This window comes from Oryctolagus cuniculus, chromosome X, assembly GCF_051225735.1.
Source record: "Oryctolagus cuniculus isolate XC-2025 breed Fujian yellow rabbit chromosome X, ASM5122573v1, whole genome shotgun sequence".
NCBI lineage: Eukaryota > Metazoa > Chordata > Mammalia > Lagomorpha > Leporidae > Oryctolagus > Oryctolagus cuniculus.
In genome coordinates this window covers 66,184,791-66,203,705 of record NC_142888.1, presented here as the reverse complement: position 1 = coordinate 66,203,705, position 18,915 = coordinate 66,184,791, and the positions used below count along the sequence as shown (strand labels likewise).

Below are 18,915 nucleotides of genomic sequence, written 5' to 3'. Positions count from 1 at the left end.
CGCTGGTGTGTTGAGTCTGCCGCTGGTGTCCCGAACTGTGGGCTCCCACGCTCTCCACACAGGTCCGCTGTGAATCACGCGTTCTGGAAGAGTTTCTTCTGCTGTTTCCTCCCCTACTCTTCCTTGAACCTGCAGTATCTCCACTTTTATTAAACTATCTCTCCCCAGACTATCAGTGTGCTCCCTTCCTATTCCGCCATCTTGCCTCTCCCTGGAGTGTCTGTTTTTAAAGAGACTCTGGCCCCGTGTTGTCCCTCTTGCAGCGTGTGTGTCGGGGGAGGGGGTGTCTCAAGGAGTTCTTTCTTTCTTTCTTTTTTTTTGATAGGCAGAGTGGACAGTGAGAGAGAGAGACAGAGAGAAAGGTCTTCCTTTGCTGTTGGTTCACTCCCCAAATGGCCGCTACGGCCAGCGCACCGCGCTGATCCGAAGCCAGGAGCCAGGTGCTTCTCCTGGTCTCCCATGGGGTGTACGGCCCAAGCACTTGGGCCATCCTCCACTGCACTCCCTGGCCACAGCAGAGAGCTGGACTGGAAGAGGAGCAACGGGGACAGAATCCAGCACCCCGACTGGGACTAGAACCTGGTGTGCTGGTGCCACAGGCGGAGGATTAGCCTATTGAGCTACGGCACGGGCCTCAAGGATTTCTAAATATGTATGGAGTCTGAAGGCCAATGTCATGAAGCAAGGTACTTATTAGTACCAGTTGCAGATTGAATAAGAAAAAACAAAAGAACAACTGATCAGTAAATTTGTGGATACATTTGAAGATATCTGACTGAAAGCTGAGCAAAAGGACATATCGAAAAATGGAAATCTCAGAATAATAGTTGTATTCCAAGTACAGAAAATAAGCAATATAGATTGGAGCAGATCAGAAGATTTCAGGAAAGATTTCCGTAAGGTGATGGGAGTTTTTACATTACCAAATGTCTGAATGTATTGAGGCAAGCTACATTCAACTGGGAAAGAGTTTGAGGACAAATTAACAGGAAGTACTTAGAAAATTAAATAAGCACACATACAAATACCAAAAATAAAAGTAAATAAATTATGAGCTCCAGGGGAACAAAATAATGCTATGCAGAAAGTGAAAAGATGATTTGGACTACATAATTCAAACGTGCAAAGTACTTATATAGTGGTAATAATATTAACATTGAATATCGAAATAGCCAAAACTGAATGAGCATAAGGAGAGAGGATGTACCTATGGAACGCATGAGATCTGTTGTCTTTATATTAATAAATTTTAAAAAAAGTATTGTATTTCATAGTGAAAAATCAACAGAGAATGCCTAACATTGAAAAATCAAAAAGTAGCAATATAAACAAGTATGTAGGAGACTGCTGGTTATTCCCTGTATTTGTCCTTACCTTCTTCTGGAGTAACACAAGGTTTAGCTGGACACATGGCTGCTCACAGTAAAACGACATTTGCAGCTTTCCTTGCAGTTTGATATGATCTTGTGGCTAATCTTTAGCCAATGGGATGTAAGTGAAAGTATCTTATGGTAGTTTCTGGAAATTCTCTTTAAAAAAATAGCTGGTACACACCCTTTTCCCCTTCTTCCCCCTCTGTCATGCTGCCTGGATCATCTGTGACATTATTTTGGATTTTGAGTACAGAGCTATATTAGAGGTGTGCAGAATGGAAGCTGGAAGACACCAGAGTCTCTGAGGACTTCATAGGTCAGATATGCCATGACAGCTACTAATTGCATGCCCCTAGACTTAAAAAAAAAAAAGGAAATCTTGTAAATGTAACAACTTGAGTCCTTCAATTACTCACAGCTAAACCTAATCCTAATCCGTATAGTACATACTCATGGATGGACGTAAATACCAAAGGAATAATTTAAAAGAGTGGAAAGTAATTCACTTGGCTACTGGAAAATGGTAGGAGGGGAGGAGTGAGGAACGTTGACTGTGTAGTAAGTTCTACAGAATTTAACTTCTTAAACTATCTACACATATAATTTTTATTTATTTTTTCATTTTTTTAACTTTTATTTAATGAATATAAATTTCCAAAGTACAGCTTATGGATTACAATGGCTTCCCCCCCCCATAACGTCCCTCCCACCCGCAAATGGAGCATAAACTACTGTTCCTATGACTTGTAAATATAATTTTTAAGTCTATCATTCATTATCTAACAGTGAAATTTATTTCATATTACTTTGTGTGGTTTTTATTTTTTAAACTATTTATGAGGGGAGAGAGAGAGAGAAAGAGAGAGAGAGAGAGAGAGAGACCCCATCCACTGAATCACTGCCCAAATGCCAATAATAGTCCAGGCCAGGGTCTGAGATTAGGAACAAGGAAATCAATGACTCAGTCCAAGTCTCCCAAAAGTGTGCCTGGAACCCGATTACTTGAATCATCATTGCTGTCTCACAGGACAAGTTGCCTCGCACAACAAGCTGGAATCACGAGCTGGAGCCAGGTATAAAACACAGGCATTTAAATACAGGGCATGGGAGTCTTAACCAGTGTCTTAAGCACTAGGCCAAACACCTGCCCCATCTTACACAATTTTAAATAGCACTACTAAAACATATCCAATATACCATACAATTCTCAGTTAATTTGAATAATTAAATTTTTTTATATATTCATAGAGCTGTGCAACAATCACCACTATCTAATTCCAGAACATTTTCTTTGTGCCAAAAGCAAATCTCACACCTACTGGTAGTCATTTCTCTTCTTCCCTACCCCAGCTCCTAGAAACTGCTAATCTAATCTTTGTTTATATATGTCTGGATATTTCATACAAATACAGACATATAATACGAGGTCTTTTGTGAGTGGCTTCTTTTACTTTCAAGGTTCATCTATTTTGTAGCATGCATCAATATTTCATTACTTTATATGGGTTTATAATATTCCAATATATGCATATATGAAGGTGCCTCAAAAATTCATGAAAACTGTAGTTAAAAGATAATGTATATTTTCCACGAACTTTTTAAAGACTCTTCATACCACACTTTGCTTATTCATTCACTTGGTGGACATTTGAGCTATTTATACTTTGTGTCTAGTATGAATAATGTATGAATACTATGTTATGGGTATTTGTGAGTGGTCATATGTTTTTCATTATTTCAATTATAATTGTAAATCTAGGAGTAGAGTTATTAGGTCATATAAGAACTCTATATTGAACTTTTTTAGGGCAGTTTTGCAAAGCAGTCAAAAGATTCTACATTCTCACCAGTAATGTATAAAGATTCCAATTTCTCCATATTCTGACCAAAGCTTATTATCTGTATTTTTCATCATAGCCATCACAGTGCATGTTAAGTGGTATCTCACTAGTGACTTGATTTCCATTTCCATAATGACCAGTGATGTTGAACATACTTTCATGTGTCCATTGGCCATTTGTATATTTTCTTTAAAGAAACATCTATTCGGATCCTTTGTTTCTTTTTAAATTGCATTATTTACCTTTTCATTATTGAGTTGTAAGTGTTCTTTATTCTGTATATGATTTGAAAAAGTTATCTCTGATTCTGTGAGTTATGTTTTCATTTTATTGATGACATCATTTGTAGCAACAAATGCAATTTTAAAACCTCTCGTTGGTGCACTCATCAGCTACAGCAAGAAAATTATTAGAAATGCCTTACCCGAACTATTTCGCAGTCAACATTTAATTCAGTTGCAACAGCTTCAATTTTCTCTCTGCAAACAGAGCCCAGGCTTGTCATGCCATTGTCCCAGTACTTCTTAAGGGTAGCTAAGTCTCGGTCACTGAACTGAGTGCGGTCCTGTAGCTGAAAAACATGTTTCCAAAATTAGAATATTCCAAGAATATAGAGAGAGTACCATCCACTCAGGTGAGATGTTCTAGGTTACTTTCAACACATAAGAATAAATAAATTCATTTCACAACTCTTATCCTGAGTTCCTTAATTCTGAAAATTAGCATTTTCATCATTTTAATTTCCACTATATAAAACAGTGTGCTAGGATGAAATGAGAATTTTGTACAGTGATAGCAACTTTAAACGTTGTTCTAAGTGGTTTTAATTACACAAATACTACACATAAATATAAATAAAATATATAGAAATCATTTTAACATATATTTTGTTTTTCCACACTATACATATTCATATTCACATACTACACACAGTTTAAAAAACAGACAGGATTATATCTGCTCTGCCTTTTGATAAATTAATCTATGTTTGTCATTATAAATATAAGCATTAGTCTCCTATGATTGTTACAATTAATGAAAAATGTAAGTAAAGGAAATGTAAGAAGATAATGTACTGCTAAAATCATATTTATGGCTTCAGAAAGTTTCATAATAAGCATACCATTTTTGTTCACAAGCTTTTTCATTCAATAAATGATGGACTTTATATATTGCTTTAATTCAATGAATCCTGGAAACATCCCTAGGAAGTAAATTAGAAACATGAAAGAATAATGACCTCCATTTTGCTGATAAAGGCGTCAGGAAAAGAAAGGTCAAAGGACTCATTCAACAGGCCACAGAATGTCTGATGGCAGAGCTGGAAATAGAAATATCTGTTTTTTTTTTTTTCTAGTGGCTTTATCCCTATGATGTCTCCAATTATCTCAAGAGGTGGTGGAAAAATCTAAAAACAGACTTTAATTAAAAATATATATCCTGCAAAGCCCTGTGTGTGTCTGTATGTGTTTATTATGAGAGAAGGAGAAAGGGGGAGAAAGTGAGGAAGAGACAGAGAGAGAGAGAGTGAGCGAGCAAGCAAGCTTGTAAGTCTGTGAGAGTGAGTGAACTGAGGACAAATGTTGCAAATCATGACATGAGTTATGAGGTTCTGTTGCTGCCTTCTGTCCAGGATAATATATTCTGGTCACACACAGATGATAGACCTCGAATAACTGAAATTTAAAATGGAACCACTTACTAAATTAGATTCAGAAAATGGGGAAATAATACAACATATAAAACATGACTTAAGTAAAAAAAAATTTGCCACAGCTAAAACTGATGTAACATTAACAATATTCACAGATTTGTTTGCTTTAAAGCTACAACCTTGGGAATAGTAATGTTAGCCACTGGGTGTGTGAGGGGGAAGCAATACGTGAATTCTCAGTTTATTACTAAGAGTGAAGTTAAATTGAATAATTAAAGCCTGTCTCTTTATAAGAAATATAGTATTTTCTATGTGGTGTGATAATAAATTTCATTATCAGCGAAATCTGTTCCCCTCAACTTAAGAAAACCCTGATGAGTAACATTCATTATAAGTACTAATACTAAATTACACGTTCCCAGTAAATGAATCAAAACATGTCATCCTTTTTTTTTTAAATATAGAGGAATAATCCTCAAGTTATTTGCTACATAAAAAATTAAATTAGCTGTTCATCCAACGTTGATCACACACTAGTGCTGCTAAATTCTCAAAATATAGAGCAGAATAAATGGTAGAATGTTCTAGGTAGCTTCAAATAATTCTTCATAACAGCTACCATAAATATTCCCATAATTTTCCATTGCATCAAATTCTCCAGTGCAAACTAACCTACATTACTGTCAGGATAGAAGGAATAATGAACAGAACCCTGAACACACTCAGCCAATTAATTTGTAATTCATTTAGAGAACATACAATGCTGATTCATCCCGTAAATTGAACTAAATAAAACCTGATTTGATTTGCCAGAAATGTGCTGGGGTCTTAGCATTAGCAATGCTGAAGGCGACCTATTATGACAATGTCTATTAAGGTCTATTAAGTAGAAGTTTACAAGGGAACAACAGTTAATTTTAAAGCTCCTAAGAGCATATTTTAACTAAGAAAATAAAGTAATGAAAATCAATTAACATTAAAACGGTGAATACACATTTAGAGAAGGAAAAGAGGATGGACATTTAAAGAAGTTAATTCTTCCCCAAGGAAGACTGAAATTGAAGTCAGTTTGGCTTTTATTGTTTTTAGATTTGTTGATTTATTTATTAGAAAAGCAGAGTAACAAAGTGAGATGGAAAATCAGGGAAATGCAAATCAAAGCCACAATGAGGTTTTACTTCACCCTGGTTAGAATGGCTTACATACAGAAATCAACTAACAACAGATGCTGGCGAGGATGTGGGGAAAAAGGGACACTAACCCACTGTTGGTGGGAATGCAAACTGGTAAAGCCTCTATGGAAGACAGTTTGGAGATACCTCAGAAATCTGAATATAGCCCTACCACACCCAGCCATCTCACTCCTCAGAATTTACCCAAGGGAAATTAAATTGGCAAATAAAAGAACTATCTGCACCTCAATGTTTATTGCAGCTCAATTCACAATAGCTAAGACATAGAATCAACCTAAATGCTAATCAATGGAAGACTGGATAAAGAAATTAGGGGATATGTACTCTATGGAATACTACACAGTGACAAAACAATGAAATCCAGTCATTTGCAACAAAATGGAGGAATCTGGAAAACATCATGCTGAGTGAAATAAGCCATTCCCAAAGGGACAAATATCATATGTTCTCCCTGATCTGTGACAACTAACTGAACACCTAAAAGGAAACCTGTAGAAGTGAAACTGACACTATGAGAAGCAATGGCTTGATCCTCCCTTGGCATGACTGTCAAGGAACAGCTTATTATTTAATTTTATTTTTTTACTATTTTCTTTTTATACTTAATACCATTGGTTGAACTCTTTACTTAACACAAAATTATTCTTAGGTGTTTAAATCCAATTGAAAATTGATCCCTGTTAAAAATAAGAGTGGGAATAAGAGAGGGAGGAGATATACTGTTTGGCACATGTTCCCACAAACTTACCCCTAAGGGTAAAGCTAAAAACTTGCCATTAATTTTTCAAATACTAACACCATCTTACTAGTTAAAGTGATCATTTTAAGTGTATAACTGATCATACAGATATGAATAAGTGTCAAAGGGATCACATAAATAAGTCCAAGTGTCTGCTAATGATAATAGATACAATTAAAAAGGAGAGAATGATCCAACATGGGAAGCAGGCCACATAGCAGACTCATAGAATGATGAATGCACTAAAGAGAACTCTGGCTTTAGAATCAGCCCTTAAGGCATTCAAATCTGGCTAAAAAGCCCCTGATAGCATTTCAGGCATGGAAAGCCAAGACATTGTGGCAAACAATGGCCTAAATGAATTTCTGTGAGTGAGATCCAAGTGGAAAGAAGGGGCCACCAAAGAAGGAAGTACTTTTCTCTGAAGGGAGGAGAGAACTTCCATTTTGGTTACGGCCTTGTCTAAATACTGATGGAGTCTGTGAACTCAAGAGGCTTCCGTAGCCTTGGCGGCTCATAACAAGAGTCTCGGGTGAATACTGACATCATAAATAAGTGTCAATTGTTAAATCAACAACAGGAGTCACTGTGCACTTGCTCTCCATGTAGGACCTCTGTCCTTAATGAGTTGTATTATGAGAATTAGGGATAAAACTAGTCTTCAAACAGTACTTTATACTTTGTGTGTCTGTGTGGGTGCAAACTGTTGAAATCTTTGCTTAGTATAGAGCTGATCTTCTATATATAAAGATAATTAAAAATGAATCTTAATGAAGAATGGGATGGAAGAGTGTGTAGGAGGTGGGAGAGCAGGTGGGAGGGCTGGTAGGGGGGGAAGAATCGCTATATTCCAAAAGCTGTACCTATGAAATTTATATATATATTTATATTAAATGTTTTGAAATGGCAGCTATTTAAACTTTCTAACTCAACTAGTACTTTCCTAAGAGTCCTCCAGCATTTTTCCATATTCATTTATTACACTGCCCCATACTGATCATCAGCCCAGACGCTATCCCATGCAGCTGAGATTTCAAACTTATTTCCTGAAAGTCTGTTCATCATTTTTATTTATTTATTTATTTTTTTAAAACTTTTATTTAATGAATATAAGTTTCCAAAGTACAGCTTATGGATTACAATGGCTTCCCCCCCCATAATGTCCCTCCCACCCGCAACCCTCCCCTTTCCCACTCCCTCTCCCCTTCCATTCACATCAAGATTCATTTTTGTTTCTCTTTATATACAGAAGATCAGTTTAGCATACATTAAGTAAAGACTGTTCATCATTTTACACAATTATGAATGCCTTTGTAGCAGAGATCATGGTGGGTGTTTGACCAGCGGTTGAGATCCTGGTTAAAATGCCCACATCCTACATAAGAGTGGCTGGATTCAATTCTTCTGTTTCCCCAATCCAGCTTCCTGCAAATGCAGGCCCTGGGAAGCAACAGTTGACAGCTCAAGTACTTGAGTACCTGCCACCACATGGGAGACTCTTAGCTCTCAGCTTCAGCCTGCCCAGCCCTGGCAGTAGCAGACATTTCGAGAGAGAACAAGCGAATAGGAGCCCCTCCCTGCCTCTTTCTCTTTGTCAATAAATAAATAAATAAACAAGTGAAAAGGACCATGGTTTTTCATTTTACTTATATTTTAAATATTTAAATAGATTTGATATAAAATAAGCAAATAATCAGAAAGGTGTAAAGTGAACCATGAGGGTACTTCAAAAAAGTTCATGGAAAACTGAAATTAAAATATGCTTATTTTTGTCTAAAACTTTGAAATTCACACAGCATTTTTTCAAAATTTTTATTTTCCATGAACTTCTTGAATGGCAACCACTGCATTTCTCTCAGTAATTTTCCAGGATAAAAGTACATATGTACTTAAAATGAAACAAGTGGTGTGATACTGAAAAGTTAAAATTTCCAGTTAAGAGTGTTCCTTAGGGATTGTTTTATGAGGAGAATTCAGAGAGCTTGTGGAAAATGGAGTTAAAACAAAGTTTAGGGGCTGGCTCTGTGGCGCAGTGAGTTAAAGCCCCAGCCTGCTGCGCCGGCATCCCATATGGACACTGGTTCAAGTCGTGCCTGCTCCACTTCTGATCCAGCTCTCTGCTATAGCCTGGGAAAGCAGTAGAAGATGGCCCAAGCCCTTGGGCCCCTGAACCCATATGGGAGACCTGGAAGAGGCTCCTGGCTTCAGATCAACTCAGCTCTGGCCGTCGCGGTCATTTAGGGAGTGAACCAGCCAAATGGAAGACTTCTCTCTCTGGCACTACTTCTCTCCGTAACTTTGTCTTTCAAATAAATAAAATAATTCTTTAAATAAAAACAAAGTTTATTTCAGCGGAAAAAATTGAAATCTTAGCAATTTTTGCATAATATGCATTTTTCCTTGAGCTTTTAGAAATAACTTCATTTGTCATCATCACATACAGATATGCTTCAGTCATTATTATGTGTATGGTAAGAACATTTAACAAGATCAACTTTTTTCTAAAGATTTATTTATCTGAAAGGCAGAGTTACAGAGTGGGTGAGAGGGAGAGAAGGAGAGAGAGGGAGAGGGAGAGAGAGACAGTAATATCTTCCATCTGCTGGTTCACCCTGTAAATGGCTATACCACTGGAGCTGGGCCAGACCAAAGTCGGGTGCCTGGAACTCCATTAGGGTTTCCTACCTGTGTGGCAGGGGCTCAAGCACTTCAACCATTGGCAATGGCTTTCCCAAACACATTAGCAGGGAACTGGATTGGAAGTGGTGCAGCCAGGACTTGAGCCAGTACTAATATGGGATGCTGACATTGCTGGCTGTGGCTTAATCTGTCGTGCCATGATGCCAGTCCTCAAGTTCAACCTTTTAAACAAAATTCTTTATGTATACAACACAGGATTGTTAAATATAGCCACAATATTGTACAGCAGATCTCTAGAACTTACTCATTTTGCACAGCTTAAGCTTTAAAAACTTTTTATTTTTATTTATTTGAAAGGTAGGCAGAGGCAGAGAGAAGAAGATACATAGAAAGAAGGTAATCTTTCATCTACCGGTACATTCCTCAAATGCCCACAGAAGCCAGGTTGAAGATAGGAGTCCAAAGTTCAGTCTGGGTTTCCTATGAGGGTGGCAGGGACCCAACCACTGAAGGATCACCTGATAGTTATCAGAGTGCACATTAATAGGAAGCTGGAATTGTAAGCAGAGCTATGACTCAAACACAGACACTCCAATATGGGATGTGGGTATCTTAAGCAGCCTCTTACCCACTGTGCCAAACATGTGTCTCATCACTGAAACTTTATACCTGTGAACAACATCCCCTCCACCCCGTTTTTCATCTTCACAGTCCTAGGCAATCATTTTTCTACTCCCTACTTCTATGAGTTTGACTATTTAGATTCCTGATATAAGTGGAACGATGCAGTATTTGTCACTTTGTGCCTGACTTATTTCACTTAGCATAACGTCCTCCAGGTTTATTCATGCTGTCATATATGACAGGATTTCCTCTTTAAAGTCTGAATGATATTCCATCATATATACAAATACCACATTTACTTTTCTATTCATCTGTTGGTAGACATCTAAGTTGGTTCCATATCTTGTCTGCCGAATAGTATGCAATAAACATGGGAGTTCAGGTATCTCTTGGGTGTGTTGATTCCATTTCCTTTGATTACAGAACCAGAAATGTGATTGTTGTCTTATACGATGTTTCTTTTTAAATTTTTGTACACCACATCCCTTTTAGTTGCTGATTTGTGCTCCATCGTACGGATCATCCACAATTTATAGAGTTATCTACTGATGATCATCTAGGTGGCTTTTAGTTCAGTATAATTTCAAAAAGGATGCTGAAACACAGATGCTTGAGCATAATATCTTGTTTTTAATTGAATTATATGTGATATGAAATCCCTAGCAATGTGGCTTTTAAAATTTATTTACTTATTTGAAAGTCAGAATTACACACAGAGAGAAGGGGAGAGAGAGAGAGAGAGAGAGAGAGAGAGAGAGGTCTTCCATCCGCTGGATCACTCCCCAACTGGCCACAATGGTTGGAGCTGCGCTGATCAAACGTAGAGGCCAGAAGCTTCCTCTGGGTCTCCCATGTGGGTTGCAGAGGCTCAAGGACTTGGTCCATCTTCCACTGCTTTCCCAGGCCATAGCAGAGAGCTGGATTGGAAGTGAAGCAGCCGGGACTTGAACCGGTGCCCATATGGGATGCCGGCACTGCAGGTAGCAGCTTTACCCACTATGCCATAACACCGGCCCCAGCAATGTGTTTTAGTCACCTCCTTTTCTTCTATGGTCAAAGTAGGGATTCCTGCCCTATAGCCATGGGTATGGACAAAAACATAACTTCTAACACTGGACAGATGAGAAAAACTAATGTGCTATTCACATATGCTCACAGCTCAAGGACACTGAATGCCAAGCAGAGCAACAAATGGGAACAGAGAGAAAAGGCTGTTGGAGGAAAGGTGGTCCAATCCCCGGGTCCTACAAGAGACTTTGATTTGTATGTTGGAATCATTCTGCGGGCTAGCAGGGGTCCGAGGCTCACTACTCGGAGATAATCAGGCATTGTGCCTGGTGCCCATGATAAGCAGGGTTATTTGAATATTGTACTTTATCTGCAGGAACACAATGGAAAGGGTGATTTAAGGTCCTCTCAATTTTCTCCAGATGTCAAGACATACATAATATGGGATCTTAATTTTAGACCTTATGTCACAAAGTAGGATTGAAGAGTTGAAGAGTAAGTGCATTTAATTTTTTTTGAAATAAGTATTATCTAATTTCCCTTAAATGAGGGCAGACATGTATTATAATCTCTCTTTTCCCCATATCTTTATCAGTGCTAGGTTTTACTCAGCTTTGTAATTTTTGCCAATTTACAAAAAGTATTTCTTGAGGTTTTGATTTATATTCTTTAAGTGTAAGTGAGGGGGCCAGCACTGTGGCTCAGCAGGTTAATGCCCAGGCCTGAAGCGCTGGGATCCCATATGGGCGCCGGTTCAAGTCCCGGCTGCTCCTCTTCTGATCCAGCTGTCTGCTATGGCCTGGGATAGCAGTAGAAGATGACCCAAGTCCTTGGGCTCCTGCACCCATGTGGGAGACCTGGAAAAAGCTCCCGGCTCTTGGCTTTGGATCGGCGCAGCTCTGGCCATTGCGGCCATCTGGGGAGTGAACCATCGGATGAAAGACCTCTCTCTCTCTCTCTCTCTCTCTGCCTCTTCTCTCTCTATGTAACTTGACTTTCGAATAAATGAATCTTTATTAAAAAAAGCGTGAGGTTAATCATTTTACATATTTGTTGGCCATATGTATGCATATATGAAATGCTTAAAGAATCACAGTTTTCTTTCCTTTTTCTTTTTTTTTTTTTTTTGACAGGCAGAGTGGACAGTGAGAGAGAGAGATAGAGAGAAAGGTCTTCCTTTCCCGTTGGTTCACCCCCCAGTGGCCGCTGCGGCTGGCACACCACGCTGATCCGAAGCCAGGAGCCAGGTGCTTCTCCTGGTCTCCCATGGGGTGCAGGGCCCAAGCACTTGGGCCATCCTCCACTGCACTCCCGGGCCACAGCAGAGAGCTGGACTGCAATAGGAGCAACCAGGACAGAATCCGGTGCCCCGACCAGGACAAGAACCTGGTATGCCGGTGCCGCAGGCGGAGGATTAGCCAATTGAGCCGGGGCGCCAGCCTCCTTTTAACTTTTTAATATTTATATACCTATAGCGACCAGAACTCTTCTAAATGTGTGTCACAATGACATTTTTAATCATATTGAATACATTTTCTATGATTAACCATATGTTACCCTTTTAAATTATGTAACTCTTAGAAAATCTTATGACCTACAGACATATCAATTCATTCAATCTATTTATTGAGACAGTCTCTATATTTGGTAAAAATGTCTCCTAACCTATAAGAGGTTGAATATTAGATCCTCTAAAAGAATCCTCTCACACGATTTTTTTCTAGAAGATTTAATTTGGCTGATATTTTTTCAAATTGTGATAAAATAACATAAAACATAAAATTTATCATTTTTACCACTTTTAAATGTTAAATATTGTTAAGTACATTTACATGGTTGTGCTACAAATCTCTGGAACTTTCACATGCCCATTAATCAATTCTGCATTTCCCCTTGCCCCCATGTCTTAGAAATGACAATTCTATTTTTTGTTTCTGTGAGTTTAACGAATACAGATAACTCATAACTGGGATCACAGAGTATTTGTGTTTATGTAATTGAAGTAGTTCACTTAGCACAATGTCTTCAAAGCTCAAAGTTCATCCCTGTTGCAACATGTAACAGAATTTCCTTCCTTTATAAAGTTGAATAATAATGAATTGTATGTGTACACCATATTTTTATCATCCATTTTTCTTTTTTTTTTTTTTTTTTTTTTTTTGACAGGCAGAGTTAGACAGTGAGAGAGAGACACACAGAGAAAGGTCTTCCTTCCATTCGTTCACCCCCTAAGTGGCCGCTATGGCCGGCGCACTGCGCCGGTCCGAAGCCAGGAGACAGGTGCTTCCTCATGGTCTCCCAAGTGGGTGCAGGCGCCCAAGCACTTGGGCCATTCTCCACTGTCCTCCCAGGCCACAGCAGAAAGCTGGACTGGAAGAGGAACAGCCGGGACTAGAACCCGGTGCCCACATGGGATGCCGGCGCCACAGGCGGAGGATTAGCCAAATGAGCCGCAGCGCCAGCCTCTATCATCCATTTTTCAATCACTGCACATTTTGGTTGTTTCCGTCTTTTCATTAGTGTGACAAATCCTGCCATGAATATAGGTGTAAAAATTAAGTTTTTAAGACCCTGGTTTCAATTCTTTGGTTGTACATCCAGATTACTAGGTCATGTGGTAATTTTATTTTTTTTATTTTTTGAGGAACCTCCATAGCTGCTGCACCACTGTACCTCTCTATAACAGTGTGCAATGGTTCTAATTTCTCCACATCTTTACCAGCACTTGTCATTCTCTCTGTCTCTGTCTCTCTGTCTCTCCCTCCCTCTCTCTCTCTCTGTGTGTGTGTGTGTGTGTGTGTGTGTGATGGTAGACATCCTAGTTGGTGTGATGTGATATCTCATTATGGTTTTGACTTGTATTTCCCTGATGATTAGTGATGTTGAGAATTTTTTAAATTTTTTTTTGCCATTTATGTATCTTCTTTGGTGAAATGTCTATTGTGGTCCTTTGCCTGTTGTTTAATTGGATTATTTGTTTTGGGTGATTGAATTGTAGGAGTTTTTTTCCTTCAAATTATATATTCTGATATTAACTCCTTTTGTTGAGAGAGTTATATTTTATATTCTGATAATTTCTGGTTCTTGATTTTTCTGAAATAGATCTCTGTGGTGGTTAATTTAATGTATCCTCATGACTGAGCCATGAGGTGCCCAGAATTTTGGTCAAAGATTGTACTAGATGCATTTGTGAAATTGTTGCTGGATGAGATTAACATTTGACTCAGTAGACTGAGTTAAGCAAATTACCTTTCTGAGTGTGGATAAGTCTCACACATTTTGTTGGAGATCTGAGTTGAACAAAAGTCTGGGTAAAAGGGAATTCCCGGCTGGCGCCAGGGCTCACTAGGCTAATCCTCCGCCTTGCAGCTCCGGCACACCGGGTTCTAGTCCCGGTCGGGGCGCCAGATTCTGTCCCGGTTGCCCCTCTTCCAGGCCAGCTCTCTGCTGTGGCCAGGGAGTGCAGTGGAGGATGGCCCAAGTGCTTGGGCCCTGTACCCCATGGGAGACCAGGAGAAGCACCTGGCTCCTGCCATCGGATCAGCACGGTGCGCCGACCGCAACGTGCCGGCCGCGGCGACCATTGGAGGGTGAACCAACGGCAAAGGAAGACCTTTCTCTCTGTCTCTCTCTCTCTCACTGTCCACTCTGCCTGTCAAAAAAAAAAAAAAAAAAAAAAAAAAAGGAATTCCCCCTGCTGGATTGTTCAACTGGATCATTTATCTTTTCTACTCTTCATACTTGGACTGAAACATTGGCTTTTCTTGAGTCTTGAGACTTCTGGCATGGGGACTGGAACTTATACTATTGGTTTTTGTAGTTTTCATGTCTTTGGGCTCAGACAAGAGCTATACATCAGCTTTCCTGGGTCTCCAGTTTGCAAACTGCAGATCTTTGGATTGCTCTGCTTCCATAATTTGTGAGCCAATTATTTATCTATATTATTGGTTCTATTTCTCTGAAGAATGTTAACTAATATAAACCATTTATCATCCACATATAATTTTTAAGAAAATTTATTTGAAAGTCAGAGAGAGAGAGAGAGAGAGAGAGTTTCCATCCACTGGCTCACTCCCCAGATGGCCACAGATGACCATAATGGCCAGTGCTGGGACAGGCCAAAGGCAGGAGGCAGAAGCTTCATCGGGGTCTTCCGTGTGGATGCAGGGGCCCAAGCACTTGAGCTATCTTCTGCTGCTTTTCCCAGGCACATTAACAGAGTGCTGGATAGGAAGTGGAGCAGCCAGGACTTGAACCAATGCTCGTATGGGATGCTGGTGTTGCAGGCTGTGGGCTCACCTGCTATAGCACAATGCTGGCCCTATAATTTTTTTCTTGAGAATAACTGCCCTCAGTTTTACAGTGTATGGGTCTGAGCAAGGAGGATTTTTGATTTTCAGTCTCTGAAGAAGAGCTGCTCCTTGACTTACAATGGAATTGTGACCTGATAAACCCATTGTAAGGTTAAAATAGCATAAGTTGAAAATGCATTTAATATATCTAAGTACCAGTTATCATAATAAGGTAGCACTGTACAGTATCAGTTGTGTACTCTCATGGTCTGTGGCTGACTAGGAGCTGTGGCTTGCTGTGGTTCTACAGCAACATGAGGGAATATCAGCATATATTGCTAGCCTAGGGAAAAAAATCAAAATTTGAAATATGGCTTCCACTGAATGCATATTGCTTTTGTACCACTGTAAAGCAAAAACAGTTGTTAAGTCAAGTCATCATAAGTTGGGAACTGTCTTTCCACTGAGAAACAACAGTGAAGAAAATCCTTCTATTATCATAGTAAAGCTTAAAATCACCAAATACAAAAACTAGATTTTTTAAGGAATTCTCTGGAGAAATTTACTCATCCTCTCTGAACAGAATTGAATAAATATTTTTCTCAAAACACAGCATCAGTAGCCTCAAATAATATAAAGTAATTGCTGGTAAGCCTCTGTGTATAAAAGCAAACTCAATGAAAACAAAGCAAAACATTACACAATGGGGTTCATCATTTCAACAGATATACAAAATTTCTTCATGTCAGAAGTAGCATAGATTCTGATTATGTTGGGCACTTAGTAAGGGTTCAGAATTAGTAACAAGTAGCAAGTAATGCACTGCAGTTTTTTTTTTTTTTAATTTAGAGCAAAATAGTGGGAATCCAGAAAGTCATAAATTTGAATATTAACTCTCCCTCTTCCTATTTGTAATCAAGGGAGCTAATCTCTGAAGCTTATTTTCCGTATTTTAAGATGACATAGTCGTACCCACCATGTAGAATTGCTAAAAGGCTTAAATGAGAAAACCCATGTAAAAGAAACCAGGCTCACAGTCAAAGGGAGCCATAAACATTAGTGTCCTTCTGATACCACCCTTCAAATACCCACCTCAATCTTAAACAGGAAGAAAGTACAAGCTGTTATTAGGTGGAGGTTAATGTAAAAAGAATCACAAACCTCTGAGGGAACAATGTACTTTTGTAGAAAGAGCAGCAGTAGCAGGGCAGGCTTGGCCTTTGACCTAGCTTCTTTGTGAAGGGCAACTTATTCTGCTTACATTTTTCTTCTTTTAATTACATATTTGTATGTATTCAGAACAAGAGGCACAATTTATACTTTCACTGTTTACATATGAGTCATGGCTTCCAAGGAACACAGATATCAGTTTGAAATAGACAGCACGTGAAAAGTTCTGATTTCCTTCCTTGCCAGTATTATCATGTTACCATTCAGAAAGATACAGACATACACAGATTTGTCATTGGATGCTCTTGTAGATATCCCATGGCAGTGTAATCTCAGCTTTGCATAGAAGCCTGCTTCTTTGTGCTGAAGAAATTTATTTGTTGACTAAATGAATTGTTGGTGACAAATATACCCCTACAGTGAAATTCTGAAGCTGAAGGACTGTCTGTTGCAGGCTTATGCAACGTGATACCTGTTTGGCTCCCCATTTCCACTGCATCTACTGCTAGTTTCCTACAGCTCTTAGATAACTGGCTGTGCTATTCATTTAGTAATGGATAAAATTAGGAAGAGGTTAGTTAAAAATAAATCAAAATAGGAAATCCACCCCAACAAGTAATTTGAAAGTACTCTCTAATTGATACTGTAGAATGAGCCTGTAGATGTCTTAGGATAGATATCCAGATCTAATATAACAGCAGACAGTGGGACAGAACAGAGAAGGAGGATGGGTCAAAGAATTTTAGACAAAGGAAGTGAGCATGGTAGCAAATGAGATAGTTCAGCACTAAGGAAAACTTAACTAACTTTCTCTAAATATCTTTCAAACTCTTAATCCAATAGCTGAAAGGGCTATGACATCCTTTAAAAATATTGTCCATTTTTTCATCACATTTAGTCAAGTTATTCACATCCATATTTACATACAATTTTAAGACATATTTAAGGAAAGTAACTTTTTTCATTACCTTTAGTGAGGGGAGAAATTGATGATAATCCTTCCACTAGATATTATCTTTCATCAGCCTGTCAATTAACATTTTTGGGTGTCAAATAAGTCTATGGTTTATAAGTGCATAGCAATATTGTTTATGCATTTTCATTTGTTTCTACTAAAATCCACGTATGGTCAAGGATTCTGTAATATAAATTTGAATCCCTTAGGCTTTTGTATAAAGTCTTCTTTCCTTTGATCTCCCTACATTGCATAGATTTAATTTGGTTATTATAGTCTGCTTTGTGGGCACCTTAATCTCACTGAACAAAATACAACAAAGATCTAAAAATGAGAATTATTCTGGAAAATGTAATTAAACTCCAAAGGGTTTATCATAAGGTATGACAACTCTGTTCTTATATGTAAAAAGAAAAGCTTCTATAATGAATATAAAACAAATATAATCATAGAAATACAATGTTTGATTTGTAGCAAGTGTCGCACAAGGCAGTTTAATATATACATCAGGAAATTTTATCATAACATCATTATCCTTTCCTTAAAATCCCCAGGTACAAGAGAAAAAAAAATCATGATTACTTTGACAGTCTATTTAAAATAGCCTTAGATTTAAGTTGACAGTGTTGTGATAGTTCATATCATTCAATTGCCCAAACTTAGACCTATTTTGTTTGTATTAAATAAGCCATTTTTAACAACTTACAGGTTCATTCATAAAAACTGATGTTAGGAGAACAGATTAAAAGACAACAATCAAAATGCACCCGTAAGCATTTTCCAAAGAATAAGACCTAGTTCATAGCAAAGCCATGACTTAGTAGCTGGGATATTCCTGATCTATTTATATGTGAAAGAATAAAGAATAAAGTGGTTATGAAGAGATCACAAGAGAGTCAAAATAGAAATCTGTCCAGTGCATTTTTGATGGCAAATACTGTCCTTAAGTTGGCTTTGACCTATATTTGTAAATGCTAGAAACTGGTAGGTATGTGGATAGGCAAAAAAATGGGATATGTACTCTTTAGAATACTATACCGCAGTAAGAAACAACGAAATCCAGTCATTTGCAACAAAATGGAGGAATCTGGAACACATCATGCTGAGTGAAATAAGCCAGTCCCAAAGGGACAAATACCATATGTTTGCCCTGATCGGTGACAACTGACTGAACACCAAAAAAGAAACCTGTTGAAGTGAAATCGACACTATGAGAAACGGTGACTGGATCAGCATAGCCCTGATTGATAATGAACAACTTAATACATTATCCCTCTTAGTAGTTTTTTTTTTGTCTGTTCTACTTAATATGACTGGTTTAATTCTGTAATTAATACACAGTTATTCTTAAGTGTTGAAATTTAACTGAAATGTGATCCCTGTTAAACATAAGAGTGGGAATAAGAGAGGGAAGAGATGTACAATT

General features: G+C 38.2%; 1 protein-coding gene across 2 annotated transcripts in view; it reads right to left on the bottom strand.

Moving 5' to 3' along the window:
• HDX (highly divergent homeobox) overlaps window positions 1-18,915 on the bottom strand; it is a 150,511-nt gene that overhangs the window by 43,749 nt on the left and 87,847 nt on the right. For both annotated transcript variants that reach the window (XM_017350008.4, XM_051827391.3), the window contains one exon: window positions 3,639-3,785. In XM_017350008.4, the coding sequence (XP_017205497.2) occupies window positions 3,639-3,785 (147 nt within the window). The remainder of the gene's footprint in view (window positions 1-3,638; window positions 3,786-18,915) is intronic.